At 46.0% G+C, this 22,773-nt stretch overlaps 1 protein-coding gene across 1 annotated transcript in view; it reads right to left on the bottom strand.

Annotated features, from left to right (window-relative positions):
- Positions 1-22,773, bottom strand: part of LOC147432322 (antitermination NusB domain-containing protein) — a 67,483-nt gene that overhangs the window by 27,913 nt on the left and 16,797 nt on the right. Inside the window, exons 3-5 of the mRNA XM_086492304.1 lie at positions 9,996-10,121; positions 9,168-9,222; positions 8,998-9,085 (exon numbers count right to left, since the gene is read on the bottom strand). Of these exons, the coding sequence (XP_086348430.1) occupies positions 8,998-9,085; positions 9,168-9,222; positions 9,996-10,121 (269 nt within the window). The remainder of the gene's footprint in view (positions 1-8,997; positions 9,086-9,167; positions 9,223-9,995; positions 10,122-22,773) is intronic.

The raw sequence follows: 22,773 nt of genomic DNA, 5'->3' as shown, positions 1-22,773 counted from the left end.
TAGCCTCTGAAAGATAGGCACTTCCACCAAGAGCAACCTCCTGTAATGCAAATCAAAGGCTGGAACCATCAGAAGACACCAGCCGTGAAAAGGACAAGCACCATCTACAATGTGGTAAGAGCTCGAATGTTGGGCAGTGCCAACCAAGTGGCAAAATCTAATACCAGCAATCGATGGATAGATAGAAGGAAGAGAGTTGCATCATCTTGAAACCGATGGACAAACCGAATGTGAAGTATCCTATAGCTAGGCGCATATGCACCATAGCCAGACAGTGAGAACCGCCTCTAAAGGCATGGATAAAGATTAAAGAGGCCATGAGTCAAAAAAAGGGATTTTTCCCCATGCAACAAGGCGGCGGCCCACACGAGATCTGGAGAGGGGAGTGACGGTGCTCTGTGTGTGTGTGTGTGTGTGTGTGTGTGTGTGTGTGTGTGTGTTTTCTATTATACAATGATCCGCATGGTCGGTGGACGGTTGTACAGTGTTTGTTGAATGGTCGAGTTCATGAATTTGGAGGTATATATGCATATACGGCCTCTGGGCAAAGAGCTGCTTTATGGCGAGAAATCTCGTCTCGCTCATGGACCTCGAATGCATTTCTGTGTGGAGATTTCAATAATACTCTTGATTTGCTTGACAGCACCACAGGAAATTCGCATATGCTGCTTGCGGAGAAACACAAATGGGATCTTCTTGTTGCCTCTACTCAAATGATTGATATATGGCGTTCTTTGCATCCTGATGCCTCTGGCTTTCCCTTTCAGCATGCTGCTTATTCCTCTTATAGAGCACGGTTGGATCGTTGGTATTTGCTTAATGGGCAACAGTATGAAGAATTTGTATGTGACATGAGGATAGATTATGCTCTGCAACTATCGGATCATTATCCTCTTTGCTGTCGCTGTATTTTAGACAGTCTCTTTGTGATCGGCCTCTTCACAGGAAACGTTTGTTGCATGTTAATAATGCCTATCTTACTCACGAAGCTTTTCGTCGCATGATTGCCGATATTATTCCTCCGTTGTTGGCTCAAATGCATATTGATTTGGATGCTGCTTGGTATCGTTTTGTCATGAGAGGACAAAGTGTGATTTCTGACTACGGTAGGTAGCATATGCAGCGTATTCGAGAGAATGTTGTTGATGTGAAGCAGGTTAGTCAACGATTACAACAGTTGGCTGATTTCCGCCCACTGTCTGACTCTGAAATGACGGAGTTATGTGAAGCTAAAGTGTGTATTCAGCAAAATGATAAGAGGAAGCTTGCTAAGTGGCAGACGCGTGCACGTCAACAGGCTTTTATGGATAAAGGTTGTGCTTCAAAGAAATTTTTTAAGCATTTACATCATTCAAGAGTCTCACAGTCGATTAAACGGGTTATGATTCCCTCGGGTGCTTGGACTTCTTCGAAGCGGGAACTTTGCTGAGGTTATGGTTTCACATTATCGTAAGGTGTTTGATGCGCAGCTTGTCGAGCGCGTGAATTGTTGCTTTCTTATGTTCGTCTGATCCTGTCTTCGCAGGAGGCATAATGCCTGGAGGTTCCTTTCTCTATCTTCGAATGGCATGGTGCCTTGCTTGCATTGGGCCGGTGGAGATCTCTTGGTTGGGACGGACTTACTATGGAATTTTTCCTCTCATTTTGGGATGCTCTTAAACAACCCCTGATCTTCATGATAAATGTGGCATGGGAAAAACGGGATCTACCAATTTCATGGAAAGAGGGCTTACTTAAGTTGTTGCCCAAGCAAGCGCTTTGCGGGCAGTCCTCTCATTGGCGGCCCATAACTTTGATGCCGGTGATATACAAGATTTTGGCTAAAATGTTGGTCCACCGCATCAAGGACTATTTGTTTACAGGACTTCATCAGGCTCAGTATGGTTTCATTCCTCGTCGTCAAATCATGGACAATTTGGCCAATCTTATGATTGGCATGGAGTATGCTAAGTATACGCAACAAGATGTGCTGGTCATGCAAGTTGATATTGAAAAGGCCTTTGACACTGTGCATTGGGACTTCATTGCTGCCACAATGAGATGTCCAGGATTTGGTCTAAGCTAGCCAATGTGGTTTATTTCTTCTATGATTGTAGTACGTCTTCGGGAATCCTGGACGGGGAATTGATAGAATCGTGGCCGCTTGGTTGTTCGGTTAGGCAAGGTTGCCCTATTAGTGCTTTGTTGTATGCAATTGCCTCTCATCCTTTGTTGATGTATCTGGATCACTTGACCTCTGCGCAGCGTCTTCATGGTTTGCAGCTACCATCGGGTCATACTTTTATTGGGCAGGCTTATGCGGATGACTCACTGTTTATACCCCACAATCAGCAAAACGATGTTCAAGAGATTATGAACGCTTTGGAATTGTTTGCGATTGCGGTTGGTCTTAAAGTCAATTTTCGTAAATCAAAGCTTCTGCCGCTTCGTTCTTGTGATTGGCATGCTCTGTTGTGGCGAGGAGAGATTGTTCTTCCAAATGTAATCACTAGGCATTTGGGTTATCCAATTGGATGGAATGTTACTCACACGCAGAAAGTGGATTGGGTTATGAATCGCTTGAATGTTAAATTGCATTATTGGAAGCTTTCTACCTGGCCGCTACATGTACGCCTGCGAATTATTCAGAGTATCCTCATGGCATATGTTCAGTTCTTTTTGCCATTGTTACATTGGCCCGTCATTGTCTTGACTCTCTCATGTCGGCCATTTTGTCTCATTTGTGGCGAACGCGTGCTCACAAAAAAGGTTTGCGCCTGATATCGATGGCAAAACTTTGTACACCAAAGCGCTTTGGTGGTTTGAATATTTTGGACCTGCGTAGGCATGTTATTGCTAGGAAGGCTATGCTTTTGCCTACACTTGTGGAACAATCTCAGCCTTGGACTCTTATGTTTACACACTTCAGTCAGCATGTGGTTACATCCTCATTTGGTCACTGGCATCCATCCATGTGGGAGGCAGTATTTGGTAAGATGGATGGTCATATTCCTAGATGCCCACTTTATTCCACCTTGCTTTCTGCATGGAAACAGGTTACGATTCATCTCTCATGGAATGCTCGGAGGGAAGGAAACTCACTTCGTGCAAAGAGCCTTCATTAGAGTCGAGCTTTTTCTCTTACTTTGGTCGACCGCTCGCCTCGCCAGGCGTATTTCCTCTCCTGCCGTGGCATTCGAGTGGTTGAGGATGTGGTGGATGCAGCTGGTTTCACTTGTGAGTTTCCATTTGCCGCTCGCCGCTTTGGATTGGGCATGCATTATCGCCAGTTTTGGAGAGAATTACAGCAAATGTTGACAGGTCTTTTGCTCGTTTCACCTTTGGCTGATGGTGATCGCATGTCTGATTGGAAGCTTGGGGAAATGCCCTTTCGAGATATTTCTGCCGGCCGGGCATATGCTTTTCTTCTGCCTCGTCCATGGATTGCTGATCATTGCAACGCTATTTGGCACATGCATAAATCAGATATTTGGTGGCGCAGGATTATATCTGCAATATGGGAAAGCAAATTGCCGTTGAAAGAGCGTTTGTTTCTTTGGCGGTGTTTACTTGGTGTCCTCCCAGTGGATACCTTTCTTAGGATGCACCGTATCCGCCCTTCATCATGTGTCCGTTGCTTATCTGCCGAGGAGGATGTATGCCACCTCTTGTGGGATTGCTGTGTCACTCGAGACTTCCTTCGCCGGGTATCTGCGTGTATCCGGCTACGTTTTCCCACGACGGTCTTCCATAAGCGGTTTTGGGTTTTTGGTATCTTCTCGCCAGCGTTGCAGTGCTTTGCAGCCTTCTTCATGTGGGTCAGGTTTTGGGCGTACTGGAGCCTGTGGCGACAGCGTAATGGCTATATGTTCCATCGCATTCATACAGATCCCCTACCTTTCTTCAAGATTTCCCTTCGGCAATCTTTGCGGTTCGCCTTGGAAGTTGGTGATATCACAGCAGAGATACATTAGCTTTCTTATGAATGCTTTTAGATAATTTGTACGGCCGAACACTGTTGTGTTCCTTTCTTTGTACATCTTTTTGGTGGGTTTTCCTCTCTTTGAGGTTTCCCACAGATAGATAAATCAAATTGATTTACAAAAAAAAGTGTGTGTGTGTGTTGGGCTAATGTTATGATTGGCATGGAGTATGCTAAGTACACTCAACAGGATGTGCTGGTTATGCAAGTTGATATTGAAAAGGCCTTTGACACTGTACAGTGGGATTTCATTGCTGCCACAATGAGGTGCCTAGGGTTGGTTTGGTCCTATATTTGCCAATGTGGTTTATTTCTTGTATGCATGTAGCACGTCTTCGGGGATCTTGGAAGGTGAATTAAAAGAATCTTTGCCTCTTGGTTGTTCGGTCAGGCAGGGTTGCCCCCTTAGTCGTTGTATGCTATTGCCACTCACCCACTGTTGATTTATCTTGATCACTTGACCTCTGTTGAGCGTCTTCATGGTTTGTGGTTACCTTCGGGTCGTACCTTTGTTGGCCAGGCTTACGCCGATGATTCGTTGTTTATGCCTCGTAATCAGAAGGCTGATGTTGAAGTGATTATGAAAGCCTTGGAACTTTTTGGCATTGCGGCTGGACTTAGAGTCAACTTTTGTAAATCGAAGCTTCTGCCTCTTCGTTCTTGTGATTGGCACAGTCTATTGTGGCCAAGTGAGATTGTTTCTCCAAACGTGATCACTAGGCATTTGGGTTATCCAATTGGATGGAATGTCACTCATTCTCAGAAAGCGGATTGGGTTATGCAACATTTGAATGTCAAATTACACTACTAGAAGCTATCCACTTGGCCATTACATGTTCGTCTGCGAATTGTTCATAGTATCCTGTTGGCATATGTTCAGTTCTTATTGCCACTGATGCATTGGCCTCGTCGTTGTCTTGATTCTCTTATGTCGGACATTATGTTCCATTTGTGGCGGACCAATGCTCAAAAAAAGGCTTGCGCTTGATGTCAATGGAGAAGCTTTGCACTCCTAAACACCTGGGTGGCCTTAATATCTTGGATTTGCACAGGCATGTTCTTGTTAGGACAGCTATGTTGTTGCCTACACTTGCGTAACAAATTCAGCCTTGGACTCTCATGTTTGCACACCTTGGTCAGCATGTTGTTACTTCCTCTTTTGGCCATTGGAAACCATATATCTAGGAGGTGGTTTTCGGCAAGATGGAAGGGCACATTCCTAGATGTCCTCTTGCTTCCACTTTGGTGTCTGCCTTGAAAGAGGTTACGATTCATCTTTCATGGAATCCTCGACAGGAAGGTGATTCAATTCGCTTGGAGAGTCTCCATTGGAGCCGAGCATTTTCTCTTACTTTGGTCGACCACTCCCCTCGCCAGGCTTACTTTCTCTCTGGTCGTGGCATTCGTGTGGTTGAGGATGTAGTCGATGAGGTTGAATATACTTTTGAGTTTCCCTTCGCCGCTCGCCGTTTTGGATTGGACATGCATTACCGTCAGTTTTGGAGAGAACTTCAAAGTATGTTGCTTGATTTTTTGCCAGTTTCACCTTTACTTGATGGTGATCCCATGTCTAATTGGGATCTTCGGGAAACGCCTTTTTGAGATATTTATGCGATGCTCTTCTTCTACCACAATCATGGCTTGCTGATCATTGCAATGCCCTTTGGCACATGCACAAATCTGATCTCTGGTGGAGGAAGCTTCTCTCTGCCTTGTGGAGAAGCCATTTGCCTTTCAAGGAGCGACTGTTTCTTTGGCGTTATTTGCTTGGAGTGCTTCCTGTTGGCACTTTTCTTAGGGCGCGTCATATTCGCCCCTCCTCTTGCGTCCGTCCACTTCAAAAGAGGATCTTGTTGTGGGATTGCTGCATTACTAGATTTCCTTCACCGTGTATTGGCCTGTATTCGGCTCCGCTTTCCTGAGTTGTTTTTCACAAAAGGTTCTAGGCATTTGGCATTTTCTCACCGACACTACAGGGTTTTACAATCTTCTTTATGTGGGTCAGATACTGGCCTTATTGGACCCTGTGGCGTCAACGTAATGCTTACGTGTTTCATCGTACTCATGCAGACCCGTTGCCACACTTCAAGCTTTCCCTTAGGCAATAGTTACGGTTTGCTTTGGAAGTTGGTGATATCACCGTAGAGATACATCGGCTTTCCTATGAATGTTTTTAGCTACTCTGTACACCTCAGTAGTTCTATGTTCTTCCCCTTGTCCATTACCCTTTCGGTGGGTTTTCCTCGCTTTGATGTTTCCCACTAGTAAATTAATCAAATCGATTTACAAAAAAAAAGCATGAGTGTGTGTGTTGGGGCTGTCTTGGGTTTGGGCCTAAATTAGCCAAGATCGTGATGTGCCACATGGACATCCTTCATTGACTTCCAAAGCCAGTTTTCACCTATCCCTAGATAGGAGTGTCTAGAATCCTAGGAGTATTAGTACCGGCAAGTTTGTGAGCCTATTCACAAAACCTGCATGTCCGGACATGTCCATTAAATTATGTTTTCCAACATTGGAACCCACAAGCGTTTTGACAGATGTTGTTACACTACCATGGACACTGGCATGACATGCATGTAGTTTTAGGTTAGAGGAATCTAACGAGCCATTCCCTGGGTCAATCGGATTCCCGGGCGGGCAAATATGGGACAGTTTCACCCAAGAACTTAGTTAAAGTCAAGTTTATTAATAAATCATTTTAATGATTTATTTTGAACTTTTGCCCTACTTAATCCTTGAGCAGTTCTTAACCAATAAAATCCCCTATAAAGGGAGACATTAGCCTAGCATTTCCAACAGTTGCAGTTAGCGGCATCATCAGCCTTAGCGTTTTGCAAAAGCCAGCCCTAGCGTTTTTCCTGCATATCAGCCTAGCCTTTTGCATTTGTAGCAGATCAGCCAGCGATTCCAGCTTTCAGCATATCAGCCAACGTTTTAAGTTTTCAGCCCTCTCCATTGCCGGACATTGTGAGGATCTGCATCGCGCTGTCTTCCTTGATGCAGTCCGGTACTTCAGTAGCCCATTGAACCCCTTCTCGGCCATTCCCTCGCTGCATCGAGTGCTCCCATTGCTCCCCATCATCGGCATCATGAGAGCTGTGTTTTCATCTTTTCATTCCTCTCACGGTGGGAACGCAAATCAGCCCCAGATCTACCCCTTGGTGGCCATCGACAATCCCACATCGAGATAGATCCAAAGGTGCATCAAATCAGCCCCGATTCCCAAAGGTGCTTCATCTTGAAGAGTTGCCGCGGCGACATTCCCCATTCGAGTCAGTGTTCAGACATGGAACCCATTGGATTTTTATTGGGTCAAGCTATTAGAAAAAGATTCAAAAACAAAAACAAGCTTTTAAAAGCAAAACAAAATTCTTGGAATAATTATTTGAAAAAGCTAGTAAAAGCCCTCCATTCACTTATACTTAATTTACTTTTAGTAGCTAGGCTAATAATTTTTAAGTAGGACATGGATAACAACCGATAGGTTCGTTGACACCTACCATACGTAGCCAAGTCTACCAAAATCTGTTGTCTTGTCTATATGGATGAAGGTAAGAATTCTATCTTTGCTTAAAAAGGTTTAGTGTTACTGCTCTCCGACCTTGGAGATGAAGGCGTATTTCATCCTCATTTACTGATTTAGTACTGAAGTATAGGATAAGTGGAATGTTATTTCATTCTAATTATATTGTACAAAAAAAAGTCGAATGCAGAATCATTTTTGTGCAGACCACCTTCCTAATGTCTAAAGCCAATCGTCTTTGAACAAAATGTTCTTCTGTGTATAAGTAATATCTTAATAGAGCAACACACACATCCTAAACACAAGGCCTTCCTAGGCAGCTAGGTTTGTCAGGATGTGCTCACTTTGGACTAATGATGTTTATGTGGTCTTTGACAGGCCCACTGTCAATAAATCCTTTTTGTTTAACAGGTGTTAGATGGTCTGCACATTGGCCTCAAACGGGGGTTCCTGTTCGCAACCTTTATGGTCCTTTGACTTGGCTGGTTGCAGATAATAGGAGCTACCGATTTTACTTTCTCTCATTAGATTTTGTATCTAATACTAAAGTCTTTTTCTGATAAAGACTATGAAAGACATCCACGATATTTTCTATTGGCTGACAAAGCCTTAAAACTCCTAGTGGAGTACAATCTTTTCTGAAGAAATTATCGGATATTGTTTTGATGAGACCCACTTCACTTTCTTCATGGATTTTTGAAGTGTTCCCAACTCTTTTGGCTTCAGACTTGGCCTTTTTACTCTCATCGACTTGATGAGGCAATAGGCCCATATTCAATGGGCCTACTGCCTTAACATAGAGTATGGTGCCTCGGTAAGGGTGGACTCACGCCCACGCGCCCGCACACACACTTGGTCACTTTCCTTGGCTGTAATTGCTTCATTCGGCTACAATCTACTTGCAGCCATTGCATGTTATCTTTTAAAGGAATTCTCACACTCTCCGCGAGTGCGCAAGAGAGATCAAATACATATGTCAACATGTGTGCACATGCACACACGGCGCACGCACGCTACATATGTAGACACACACGTACCCATGCACGTATGTGTTGCATGCACACAGTTTTTTTCGTAAATCTTGCTGACATAATTTACAAGTGGGAAACCTCAAAGCAAGGAAAACCCACGAAAAAGAAGAGATACAAAAAGTGGAGCACCATGAGGCTCCAAGGGCTAGAAACAGCCAAAGTAAATCCTATAGGCATCAAGAGTAATGTCCACAGCATCATAAGCAAAATACAGTGCTTGACCAAGTGACAGTTTGAAAAAAGGAAATAGGTCAACGTCAGTGCCTTGAAACACTAAGAAGTTGTGATGGTGCCAAATGACCCACAAAACCCAAAATTTGACCCAACCAAAAAAGACAATAAACTGAGCGCACGCGCACGCGCACACACACAAATGCACATGCACATTATCTTATTTATCACAACATCTTGCAAAATGTCTTTATCAAACACAGTTAAGTTCATACATTGCAAACAATAAAAGCAACAAAAAACCTTGCCTGCCACAACTCTGGGAGGAGGTCTGACAGTATAAGATCATGTTCAGTCCAGGTATCCGCAGTAACCTTAATAATCTCCTGCGCCATCCTATACACATCAAAACACCAAGCATGGTGATACAAACATTGGTTTAAGAGAAGAACTTCAAACACAAGTACGAGACACGTACATTAAGATAGATCTTTTGTAGACTTTACTAGGAGGGGCAGAGAGCACTGCTGCCTCTGTCACAACACACAAAGAAAGATAGTGAGTTGCATGTTGAGAATCAAATTGCAAATGTCTAGCTTTTGCGATATAGAGATAATAATAACTATCCCTCCTTCCAAAAAACTTTGCACCGTCAATTTCTTGCTCCCCTTACTCAAGAATTTAATCATCCTTGGAGAGAGCTGGTGAAAAGTATCAACTCTTGGCTGCTTTTTTTGGAGAAAAGACCAGTAGAAGTCCTTCTATTGCTTCGACAAAATGATCGAAATCTTTGACAGAGATTAAAGGCAAAGACAGATGGATGATAAAGAGTTGAAAACCTGAGTTGCAAAACTTCAAACTAAATGCACCAATTTGCAAATGCACGAGACCACTCAAGCTAATTTGGTACAGTCCACTTACAGTTTTGTGGTGTTGCAAAATGAACATACTTTTCCTGATGCATTTGAAGCTTCCCAATTAGAACAGTTCCTCACAATTCTTTTGTTCTCAAGCTTCTCCTCAACCAATTGACCCCTTTTTGAGTCTCATGATCGGAAAATGCACATTATGCAATGATCATACCGTAAGCCTGGTAAAGGCCATATTTTCCTAACCAAAGTTTTGACTGTTATGATCAACATGTTCATGCTTGTGCATGCCTGGTTTCACAAGACTCCCTGTCTACCACAGATGGCTTGCCAGCAAAGGAACATTGTGAATGTTGAAATGCTGATGTAATCAAGCAAAGCAAGTGCTAAAAAATTTCAAATACGTTATAATTAGAGGCAAGGGGCTCAAAACATACCTAGCAGAGACTCCCCAAGTTGTTCATCTTCCAGTTTTCTTGCACTCAAAGCATCTTCAACAACGATGGAACCCCCAACATCAGGTGCATGTTTATATCTGGCAATTAGGTCTTTAGCCAGATATCCTGGAAAACCAATAGCAGAACACATCAAGCAAGAGTAAGGCAGTCATTTACCTCACACAGCTAGAAGAGATGTAAATCTGAAACTACTTAGCTCTCCACAATATATCATTTCTTTCTAAAAATATCCATGAAAATTATTAAAGAGCCTTATGAATCATAGTAAAACAGAAAATAATACAATGAGTTCATAACATTGAATATGGCATTTAATCAGCTCAAGCTTGACGAAACTAAAATTTTGTATTACAGAAGCCATTCAAAACGATTGGGACCAGAGACTAAAATCACAACGGACATGGTTAGTGTTGATCAATGTTTCAGAAGGTTGGCAAAGCAACAAGAGAAGCAGCAGCTGAGCAATCGATAAAAGCGGGAACTGCGCTCGCTGCTGCTGTCTCGCCTCCACCCCTGCGTAGCTCACGCTGCCTCCCCATCGCCCCAGCCTCCCTCCCGCTGCTCTTCGCTGCCGCCCCCCCCTCGCGCGTGCCTCACCCGCTCGCTCCAGCCCCGAACCCCCCCCCCCCCCGGTGCCTTCGGTTTCTGATGGCGCCTCGACCTTAAGGACTTGTCCTTCACTGTCAGAGTTCTCTTGGAAGTCGTCTGGTTCTCTTCATCTGCAGCACTCACAGCAGTAAACCCAGATGGAGGCTCATGCTCCACCCCAAAGGGACTCTCCAAAAGTCCCCCTCGCCGGACCCTGCAGAGCCCACCATCCGACTTGCTCTCTCGCCGACAGAGCAAACGAGCCTAGCCGCAGAGGTCGAGCGCCCCCAAACGACCTCCGTCATCTCCAAGATCATCGGCACCCGACTTAGCAGAGGAGAGATGCGTGATCTCCTCCAGGCCCGCCTTTTAGCAGAGGTGGGCAAGATCCTCGATGTTCAGCTTCTTGGGCGTGGCTACTACCAAACCGAGATGGTGTCCAAGGTCATTGCGATGAGGCCCCCTGGCCATCCGAGCAGTTTGGGAACACTTTCGACGGTGGCACCATGGTTTCGATCTAGCTACCGACGTTCTTGTTGAGGAGGTAGACCTTCCCATCTCAGTCTGCTTCCCCGGCCTGAGGAGGCAATACTTTTTGCTCCTTTCCAAGATAGGCTCAGAGATTGAGACTGTCTTGGAGACACCTCGCACGGCAGCCTCTGTAGCTGCCAAGGCGGCTGGCATTCCCATAGTACGTGTTCTAGTTCGGGACACCCACACCCTTTCGAAGGTCATCCTACTACCTCGGGTGAGTGGTGGTTGGTTCCGCCAGAGTGTGGAGTATTCGGGCCTCCCGAATCAGTGTTTCATTTGTCGTCATATGGGCCCTCTTGCGAAGGCCTGTCCACGGAGGAGGCCCCGACCTTCACCTCGGGCTAGCCAGTAGCAGCAGACAGAGTCACAAGCTACTCAAGAAGATTCACCCTCCGAGCTTGGGGCTCAGGCAGAGGAGGGCTGGCAGCAGGTTCGTGGTCGACATCAACAATGGCCACCACGTCAACTTGGCCCTCACGGTGGTTGCCAGGCTTCAGGCCAACAGCAGTGGGTTCCCACAGGGAACCGTTTCGACCCTCTTTAGCAGGACGAGGTCCCAAAATCCACCCTCCACCTCAGCCTCACTTTCAACAACCCCCCCCCCCCCCCCCCCCCCCCCCGAGTTTCCCTCCGCCTCGGGCCTCCTACTGACCTTGCCCTTGTCTCTTTGCTGCTCCCCGTCCCCCCACTCCTCCATCTCCCACCAGCCCCCCTGCTTCCACTTCTCCTCCCGCTCCTACCCACAGCAGACCCTTGGGGCAGACCTTCCTCAGCTGCTAGGAGATCTCTTGGCAGCGCTTTTGCCACGAGTCGCTTGGCCAGAGAGGGACAGCCTTTCTTGCAAACCCCCCTTCTGATGCAGACGTCTCCCTTTGCAACAGTTCCTCGTGGACTAACGAGCTTCGACATTCGTCGTAGGTGGGACTTCTTTGCCTACGACTTCACACGTTTTCTCGACGACCCTTCACCAAACGTTGAGGCAGCTTGTTTCAGAGTTCATGTAATGTTCCCTGCAGCTAGAGGGATAGAGGCCCTGGACTCAACGGTTGCCTTCTCGTTTCCCCTATGTGGCAGGGACCAATCTGAGTGGACTCTGGACTCAGTGATGGTGTGGCTGCAGGCACATGCCCTCGAGTTCTCTCACCACATGGGAGACCTGGGGGTTACAAACCTGGTACAGACTCTGTGGCCGTTGGTCAAGTTCTCAGTGACACCTCCAAACTCGGTAGGATGTAGACACATTGTGGTACACTTCTTTGCTAACACACACAGCCCACCATGCTATGTACACATACATGAGGACTCCTGGACAGAGGAGGTTTCCCTGCACATGGCTCGCTCTCCTCGGGCCTGGGCTAGACAATCTTTCCAGTCACGCCTATCTCAGGGACGCTCGGATGCATATTATTCCCAATCCAAGCTAGCCTCGAAGATAGCACGGTTAGCTGCTGCTTCAGGATCAGTTTTCTGGCTTTGTGAGGCCCCGAGATAGCCTAGCCTTCTCGCGTTTGGACCGCAGAGTGGGAGGAGTGAATCTATCTCGGATAGATCGCTTCTACGCTAGTGACCACATCCGTGACTTCGGTGGGTCAGTTTGCATTTTGGCTGGGACATCTTTTTCGGACCATGCACTAGTGATCCTCAGTGTGACAGATCGATAGAGGAGGGGGAGCACGATGCTACACATCCCTAAGAGGATCTTGTTGGACTCTGAGCTCAGAGGGCGAGTGGTGGATCTTTGGACAGTGGGCTTGCACACGAAGGACTCTCCTGCTGACAAAGTGGCCTCTGGACTTGCTCAGCTTAGTCGCTCCTTTCTTCAGGAGTCTACGGCCTGCCTGGCTGCAGCGAGGGAGGAGGAGCAACGTCTCCGACAGGGCGTTGCTTCCTTGCAGAGGAGTAGCACGCAAACATTCCTTAATTGGAGAAGCAGTTGCAGCACGCTCGCCAGGAGCTTGCCTGCATAAAGGAGAGGCGTCATAAGTTTGATTTCCATCGGCAGGCATCTCAGTGGACCCAAGTGGCTGACAGAGTGACTGAGGCGTTCTTTGAGACAATGGGACCTGCCATGCACTCACCAGTGTCAACTAGTTGAGGAGGCTTCACGGGTCAGTTGCTTCAAAGCTCAAGGACATGTGTGCAGTTGCTACTGACTTTTACATGTGGCCCTCAGGGCACTTCCCCGAGGTAGCTGTCCAGGTGAGGATGGTTTGACTCCCAGTTTTTTCTTAGAGTACTAGGACTTGCTTGGCTCAGACATCTCACACAGGAGAGATGCCTGACAACATGAGTGAAGGCTTGATCTACCTCATTCCCAAAGAGGGTGGCTCCTTGGATGAGATTCGACAATGGCGGCCCATCACCATCCTCAACTCAGATCTAGCCAAGGCTCTGAGCTTGAGGATTCAGCTACTTCTAGAGAGCATTATACATGGGACCCAGACAAGTTTTGTCAAGAGCGCAGTATCCTTGACAACATCTTCACTTTTTGGGAGGCATATGCCCTCGTGCGCCTCCATGGTGAGGATCTGTTGATACTTCTTCTCGATTTTGAGAAGGCCTACGATAGAGTTGACTGGGACTTTTTGGAGGGCACCTTTACCCACAATGGGCTTCTCAGATGCTTGGATCAGAGGTGTGTTAGCTCTCTATAGAAGTGCACACAGTCATGTGCTTTTGGTAGGGGGTAGAGGAGACCGTTTCATGCTCACACGTTCGATCAGGCAGAGTTGCCCTCTTGCCCCCTTCCTCTTTCTATTCTATGCTGAGGGGATGAGCAGATTCTTGGTTTCACAGTAGGTTGGTCTACGTGGCTTAGTGCTCCCTATTCGGGGCGATGAGCTACTGGATATTGAGTTTGCAGACGACTCAACTTTGTACTTGGAGGGCCAGGAGGCCAACCTGCACAAGTGTGAGCAGGCTCTAGAGACGTTTTGTTGTGCATCAGGTGCAATGATCAACTGGAGGAAGAGAGTGGCTTTCTCGGTTTGGCAATGCTCCTACACCAGATCAGCTGCCAAGTGAGGGTTTTAGATGGACCCCCCCAGGGAGTGCAGTTTGATACTTGGGCTGTCAGGTTGGCCTGGACTTGTCTCCTAAGCAGCAGATTGATCCCCTCCTCCTGCCCATCAGGAGGAAGTTGTTACATTGGAGTTCCGCACGGCTTTCTTTGGCAGGTAGAGTTGTAGTGGCCAACCAAGAGTTGTTGGCTACTATGTGGTACATTACATCTTGTTGGATCTTTTCGAGCTCCTACATCAGCCAGGTAGAGAGGCTGATCAGGAACTTTCTTTCGTCAGGGCGTAACACTCAGATAACCGGGCCAAAGTAGCCTGGCAAGTCATCACTCTACCTTGTTATCAGGGGGGGGTTAGGGATCATAGACCCAGCACAGCAGAGCAGAGCCCTTCTTGGGAGGTTTGTTGTCAGAGGACTACTTCCAAGGGAGGAGCCTTGGAAGGAGTTTTTGCTTCAGCCATAGTTACCCGGAACGCGAAACGGGAACGGCAACGGGATCCCCGCGGAACGTGGGAATGGCTAGGGGTCTGGAACGGGAACGGCGCGGAACAGGAGGTATAAAAAACACCCAAATAGTGCAATTTTTAGCTCCTTGTGTTTAACTACAAGGAGTATTAGAGTGCTTTGACTCTAATACTCACAAAAAACTCGTTTTGAAGACCATTAAACCTTGATATGACTAGATGATGAGAGAGAGAGAGAGAGAGAGAGAGAGAGAGAGAGGGAGAGACGAGAGAGAGTGAGAGGGAGAGGGAGAGATTTGAGAGAGTGGGAGGGAGAGGAAGAGAGCTTGAAGGCTTGAAGCCTTGAGCCTTGAGAGAGTGAGTCTTGAGAGGGAGAGATCTTGAGAGTGTTGGGAGAGAGCTTGAGCCTTGAGGATTAGCTTGTGAAGAGAAAGGGGGAGGGGGGTGCATTTTATGAGTCCTTGAGGCCTTGCACACTTCAAAAAGAAGCCCAAACATTTACTTCAATTTTTTCAATTTTTGCCAAATTTGTTTGTAGCCGTTGGCCGTTCCAGGGGCATTCCGAAACGTTCCGGGGTCGTTCCGATTTGCACTGGCCACGCGGAACATCAGACATTCCGGGACGTTCCGGATTGTTTGGGAAGGGAACTGCCCCTCGGAACATCGGAACGGGGGCTAGGGGGGCGTTCCCCGGTAACTCTGGCTTCAGCGGCTTAGAGCTCGAGTACCTCAGGCAGGAGGCCCTTGGAGACCTTCTCGTGAGTCGTAGATGGATCTTCACAGAGATGCGCAGAGTTGGTATGAGCAGGAGACTGGAGGATCGTTTTGTTGTGAGCCTGCTTCGCTCTTGGGAGCTGCTGTGGAGAGGCCTTAAGAAGCTCCAGCCCACCTACACGGAGGAGCGCTTGAGACAGCCCCTTGTTTAAAACCTCTTGGTCAGCACTCAGAGAGGCCATTTGGTTGGTAGTAGGCCTCATGTTTCTTGGGGTCCCATGGTAGAGGGTCCAGCACGCACTCTAGGTGACTGGCTTCAGTTCTTAGGTTTGCCAGAGGAGTTACAGAGCATCTAGCAGCAGGGCATGAGTGGGTGCAGAGCATGTGTGAGGCCATCACAAAGGCAGTACCAGCTGAGTGGCTCACACCTCTAAAGTCTGCAGCTCCCAGATGGTGGGGGCCTTCACGCGACTGGAGGCCTCATCGCAATTCGTGCTTGCTCAGAGATTGTACCCTCCATGTTCTTTGAGATATAAGGCGAGGGTCGACTTCACGGAGTTTCAGTAGAGGCTCCACAGGTTGCAGGGTGCTGCTTTCAGAGGATCCGAGTAGTGGGCATCTACGCATCGATCCTGACCTAGCAGCTCTTGAGACATGCCATTGGAGGCTTTGGGCTTGGGAGAGCTATCCACTTGCACGAGTGCAGTGGGATCCTGGAGAGTGGTTTTGGAGGGACTCTTTCTCCTCAGCCGACCATCCAGGGGTCCCTTTCTTTCAGTACACTGTTCGGCACCACGGAGATAGGCTCGTCTTGCTGCAGCACCTCATTGGCAGGGGGAGGGTCTCACAATTGAGTTCTTGTCAGCCTTTTGGGGGAGGCTGTGGGACGCCAGACAGCCGCGGCGCCAGACAGCCGCGGCGGGTCACTTTGTTCTAGTGGCTAGTAGTCCACAGAGCTACAGCAGTGGGGAGTTGGCTAGTACACAGTGGTCTTCCGACAGCATGCGCAGCTTGTGACCATCCTTTGGAGAGTCAATGTCACTGTCTGTGGGATTGTCCTATGGCACAGCAAGTTTGGCTTCGGGTCCTTCTACTGATGCCAGCTCTTTCCACAGCACGACAGTACACTTGGGGTAGCTACTTGGTCCACTCTCACGCGCCTTGCACTACAGTTTGAGCTATCCTCCACCAGCAGAATGATAGTGGTACAGCGGGGTCATCCTACACTCCAGCCTGCTACAGAGCTTACCGCACAGAAGTGGTGCAGTGAGAGAGAGGTGTGTTGGAAGCTCGTCTATGGCCTGACGCTCTGGTTCATTTGGCGGGCCCACTGCTTCCGCATCTTCGAGGCTCGCCTAGCGCCACCAGCATAGACTGTTCGAGATTTTTGGCTGGAGGTGATCCATACTCTCAGGGAACAGTTCGAGAGACTTCAAGGCAGCTCCAACCGCATGCGGGAGCCCAGAGAGGAGTTCCTTCGACTCTGGTGCCCTAGGCCTTTCTTCACCATGGTCCGGGGCGAGCCCAGATGGCACTACCGCCCACGTGTGTGGCTTTTCCCTCCTCCCATCTCTTGATTTAGCCTTCATTGTACATATGCTGTTTTTTCATTGGGAGAGTCTCCCCCCAGGGTCGATGTAGCGCTCTCTAGCATAAAAGTTGTAGCCCTATGGGCAATTTTATTAACTAATAGAAGGATCTCTTTCTTGGAAAAAAAAAAACAAGAGAAGCAGCATGCTAATCTTATCAATTGGTCCAATAATGAAAATCGACACACAAAGCAATAATTGTTACCATTGGCTCTAATCCATGTGAGAAAGTCAAGCCTTCTAAACTTCTGTATGAAGTTTTTTGTACTGCATTGAACGAGTCTCAAAAGGCTTTTTTCTATCATTGTTTTTACCTTAGAATTTATACAAAAAACATCTAGTCTTTTTGTAGAGGGTTTACAGACACTGCCCATAAACCTTATCCATGGTAAGACCACCATTGGATTCGCTTTGGCAATTTACCTACTATGCCTTTAGGGGTGGTCGGTAAAATTCCTCTTTTTGTTGAGGGGAAATCCCTATTAACTTTTCTTGGTGGTCATGGACACTCAACCTCTAAGCCATGTACACATGCCTCTAAGCCCTTACATGATGATTCCTTAGAGCAATGTTCAGGTAGTCACCTTTAAGGATTTCCGTGCTATGTTTCCAACTACTTTTTAGCACCTTACCTTTCTCACCTTAAGAGTGGTCCCATAGGTTAGTTTCACCTATGTGATTAAGGGAGGAATTGTCAACATATGCCTTCATCCTAGGTGACAAGTTACAACACATTCCATACTAGCATGCCACTCACTGGCACGAGCAGTGATGTCATAAGCTTTCATCCATCTCTACTTTGTACATACTTACACACTCTCATACACACTACTTTCATTCTCCTATGTGTTCACATTGACCATTATCTAGTTGACTTATTGTCTATCTTTTGTTATGTCTATGATCTCTAGCAAGTACAATCCTAATATGCATGTATCTAGCTAGCTCCATCTGGCGCCAAACTTGGAGTATCATGCATGGGTGACTATGAGGAAAGTCCACGAATGACAGCAACGGGATCTTAAAAGCCTATTTCACCCTCTCTTATTTGGCTTGCTAATGTCATGCCTGGATCTCTCTAATCTCCCTTCAATGTACTCTTGTGGCTTTGTACCCAGGTGCTTGAGGTTATTGGCGACTTGACTTGCAATAACGTGTGAACAAAATGGGGCCACCAATGGAGGCGATTTTAGTGGCACCAAGGAGAGATGTCACCATCACACCTATCATAGGCCAGCCGCCAACTTCGGTTGCATTGTTAAGGGTATCTACGGCACAAGGACTTTCACAGCATGACGCAATAGAGGTTGTGGCATCCTTTTAGGGATCCCTTGGTATCACAAGGACCGCATCGTGAACTGTGGTCGACTATTGGGCAAGAAAGGCCCCATTAAAGAATGGAAAAGGTAAAGAAAATACTATTAATGTAAAATTAAAGGGCGACTCCGTCCCACTTGTATCAACTTCGGCTATTTCCAAATTAATGAAATCCGGTCTTTTTGTTTACTCGATCTATGTGAATGAACTCAATGAGAGTAAGAAGTCCAATTTCTCACACTTAGAAAAAGAACGAAAAGAATTTTTACAAGCTCAAGCTGATTGTTTCTCTCAAGGTTTGCCTAGAGAGCTACCTCTTGAGAGATCTAAAGACCACACAATTGATCTGATACTCAGCAGTTTGCCACCAAACCGGTCACCTTACAAAGTAAGCAGATCCTAGAATGAGGCAATCATGAACGAAGTGACAAAACTTCTTAAAAGGCTCTGATCCAGCCGAGTACATCACCTTACTGTTCACCAGTGCTTCTAGTGTTAAAGAAAGATGGATCATGGAGAATGTGCATTGACTAAAGAGCTCTCAATAAAATCACCATCAAGAACGGGTTTCCAATACCCAAGATCGATGATATACTTGATAGGCTACAAGGTTCTACGTATTTCAGCACAATAGACCTAAAAAGTCGCTATCATCAAATCAAGATCGCTCCTCAAGATGTATACAAAACCGCATTCAGGATATCCTTCACATTGTGCAAGTATTTGGTGATGCCTTTTGGTCTTTCAAAAGCTCTTGCGACGTTCAACAGGATGATCTGAAAGTCACGTCATTGACTTTATCTGTAATTTTGAAAGGGCCGTAAAATCTATGGAAAAGTTTGACAACTTTCCCTTTGCCGACCCACTTTTTCAATCTAGCTTTCTCAAACCGAAGCAGGATATATTGTCCTTTTTCTAGATTGAGATTCCTTCTGTGCTTGTCTGCTTTTCTCTTCTGTTGCTCTTGAGTACGAAGAATCGCTTGCTTTACTTGTTGATGGGCAATATCAATATTGCGCACAAATTCATCTGTGGCGAAGATGTTTTCTTTGGTAACCATAATAGAAAGTAAGAGTGGCTTCCCATAAATAATTTCGAAGGGAGCTTTACCAGTTGAGGAATGTATGGTATTATTATACGCAAACTCAACTATTGGTAAGTACTGTTCCGATTCGGATTGTCGTTCCGAAACATAGCACTTGAGGAGATCTAAAACAGTGGCATTAGCGATTTCTCTTTGACCATCTGTTTGAGGATGATAAGCGGATGAAAAATCAAGCTTAGTTCCCAAGTTTTCGAACAATGCCTGCCAAAATAGACTAGTCATGTGGGGATCTCTATCGTTGAATAGTCTTTGGCAATCCATGGTGTTTAAAAATCTGAGCTAGAAATATTCTAGCCATGTGATCAACTTTGATCGTCTTCTTTACTGGAAGGAAATGTGCTTGCTTACTGAATCTGTCTACTATAGTCCAAATTGCATCATTTCCATTCTTGGATCTAGGTAGATCCATAATAAAATCCATGGCAATACTTTCCCATGGCGCGTTAGGCACAAGGAGCAGCCGAAGCTTGCCATAAACCTTATGTCTGTCATATTTTACTTTTTGGCAGAGTAAACACTCACGTACATGTTTTTCAATGTCCGCACGGAGTGTTGGCCAAAAGAAATACCTTTCGAGGGCACTAGTGGTGGAAGCAATTCCCCGATGCCCGGCATAAGGAGAATTATGTGCTTCATCCATCACCTTCTGTCGTAAGGGCTGAGCTATGCATATTGCTTGTTGACGATAGAGTGTATTATCCCTAATGGAATAAGGTGGCTTTGAGTGACCAGCTTGAAGATCTGCCCAAATTGTGGCGAAGTCTGGATCTTGAGGATACATCTCGCTGAGAGATTCTAGTTCCTCATGATAAATTGTTGTTAGTGCATTGATCTTTAGACGCCTGGAAAGAGCATCTGCAACTGCATTCTTCGTTCCAAAAGTATGTAAAATCTGAAAATGGAACATTGAAAGAAAGTTGGCCCATCTCATCTGCTTTTCTGATAACTTTCTCTGTGTGAGAAAGTAGCGAAGACTTTGATGATCTGTCTTGATAATAAAATCAGCTCCTAATAGATAGTGTTTCCAAATGGAAAGAGCATGAATTACTGCCATTAGCTCTTTCTCGTATATGGATACATGTAACTCTGCATCTTTAAGGCGCCGACTTTCATAGGCTATTGCGTGAGCCTCTTGGTTCAAAACTACTCCTACACAATCTCCATATGCATCGCAGTATACCTCGAAAGGTTTGCGAAGATCAGGGACGGTGAGAACAGGTCCGTGACTGAGTAGATACTTAAGCTTTTCGAAAGCTTGTTTTTGTCCAGACCCCCAATGAAATGGAATCCGCTTCTTTGTCAGGTCATGGAGGGGACCTGCTATCGCGGCAAAAGCTCGAATGAAACGCCGATAATAGGAACAGAGGCCAAGGAAACTTCGTACATCATGTACTGTAGTTGGCGTAGGCCATTCTACAACTGCTTGAATCTTATCAGGGTCCATTCTCACCTGATTGTGAGATACTATATGGCCCAAATAGTGGATTTCTTTTAGAAAGAACTCACTCTTCTTAGCATTCACAAATAATTTGTGTTTACGTAATTCTTCAAACACTAAGGTGAGATGCTTATAGTGTTCGTCTTCCGTCTCTGAGAAGATTAAGACGTCATCAAAGAAAACGCCTGTGAAGCTTCTATATGAGTGGAAGATTCTATCCATCATTCTGTTGAATGTGGCTGGTGCATTAGTGAGTCCAAAAGGCATCACTAAGAATTCATACAACCCGAAGGTTGTTCTAAATGAAGTCTTATGCACATCCTGAGGAGCTATGCGGATTTGATGATATCCGCTCTTCAAGTCTATACGACTAAAGACACTTGCTCCTTGTAACTTGTCAAGAGTGTCGTCAATCCGATGGATTGGAAATCGATTCTTGATTGTGATCTTGTTTAGAGATCTATAGTCTATGCACATGCGGAATGTGCCATCCTTTTTCTGTACTAGCAAGACAGGTGAACAATATGGAGAAGTACTAGGTCTTATTAAGCCCTTCTCCAAAAGTTCGTTAACCTGCTTAAGAATTTCCTCTTGCTGCATTAGACTAACTCGATAAGGGGACTGATTTGGAGGAGAACTTCCTGGGATCAAATCAACTGTATGATCCTCAGGTCGCGAAGGTGGGAGTTCATTTGGAAGTTCATCTGCAAAACAATCTTTATAACTTTCTAATAACTTAAGTCTTTTTTGCTCTAAAGAGGAAGAAAGTTGTGAAGCAGACACATCTCTCTCTTGCAAAAATCAAGTACGCTGAAACACACTTTTTCATTTCTTTCTTGATGGCAATGTGATTGGCGATAGGGATACGCCAATCACTTGCATCTGCAAGTACAAGATACTCCTTTCCTTTATGAGCAAAGGATAAGGTTTTCTGAACATAGTCCGGAATGGGATGCATCTTGTAGTGCCAAGGCATTCCCAAGATAACGTCGCATCCTTCAAGTAAAGCTAGTAAGAAAGACTCTTGATCCTTGTAGTCGTCGACCTTTAGATTCAACTTCCCTATGATTGGAGTAGAGTTTGAGTTCTGCCCTTTGAAAGCAGATTGTGCATGAATAGAAACTCCAAAATGATTGGGCTGTAAGTTCAGGTCATCAGCTAGCTTGGTAGAGATGAAGTTGTTTGTACTGCCAAGGTCAAACAAAATAAGAGCCCGTTGGTTGTTGATACTACCCCAAGCTTTGAGAAGAGCTCTTTCTTTTCCATCCTTGGTTGTATTTCCCTGTACATCTGGGACTGCATTGGAAGAGGGTGGTTGTGGAGGTTTGGTAGGACAATCACCCTTCATATGACCAACTTGTCCGCACTTGAAGCATCTTCCTTCACTAATGTAGGTTCGCAACTCAGCAGGAGAGAGATATCTCCCTTTCTTGGGCTGATTTGGCTTTGCTTCTGCTTCGGAGGCGGTTCTTTTCTTCTTTTGAGAAGAAGAAGTAGAGGTAGGCTGCTCATGGAGAGCCTTCTGCTTGGCATGGTAAGTGCTTTGCTCCATCTTCCTGGGAGTACCCTTGTCATGTATTCCATCAGCTATGCGGGCTGATTCCATAAGTATCTGCAAGTTACCTCGAGGGTAAAGCTTCATAGCCTTTTGCAAGGCTTCATGCAATCCTACTTCAAACTTGCGCATCTTTTCCGAATCGTCAATCTTCTTGAATGGAGTGACTTTCAAGAGAACGTCCCAGGCGAAGCTTGGATCTTTCTTTAAAATTCCCTTTAGCAAATGCAACTTCGAATTGGCCGATGAAAGCCAATGCTTTGTCATTATCACGCCGTCCATTGTAGGTGTCGAATTTCACATCTTTGTCTCCCGACTTGAATGTTTTCTGCCTGTGGTGCTTCTTCTTATGGTGCTCCTTCTTTCTATGCTTAGACTCCTTGTGGACAGGAGTCTTTTCCCTTGAATGCACTTCTTGCTGCGACGGATCGTCAA

This window comes from Adiantum capillus-veneris, chromosome 20 (genome assembly GCF_014529385.1).
Source record: "Adiantum capillus-veneris isolate H3 chromosome 20, ASM1452938v2, whole genome shotgun sequence".
In the NCBI taxonomy this organism is placed as follows: Eukaryota; Viridiplantae; Streptophyta; class Polypodiopsida; order Polypodiales; family Pteridaceae; genus Adiantum; species Adiantum capillus-veneris.
The sequence above is the reverse complement of the archived record's forward strand: the minus strand, read 5'-3'. Positions and strand labels throughout refer to the sequence as shown.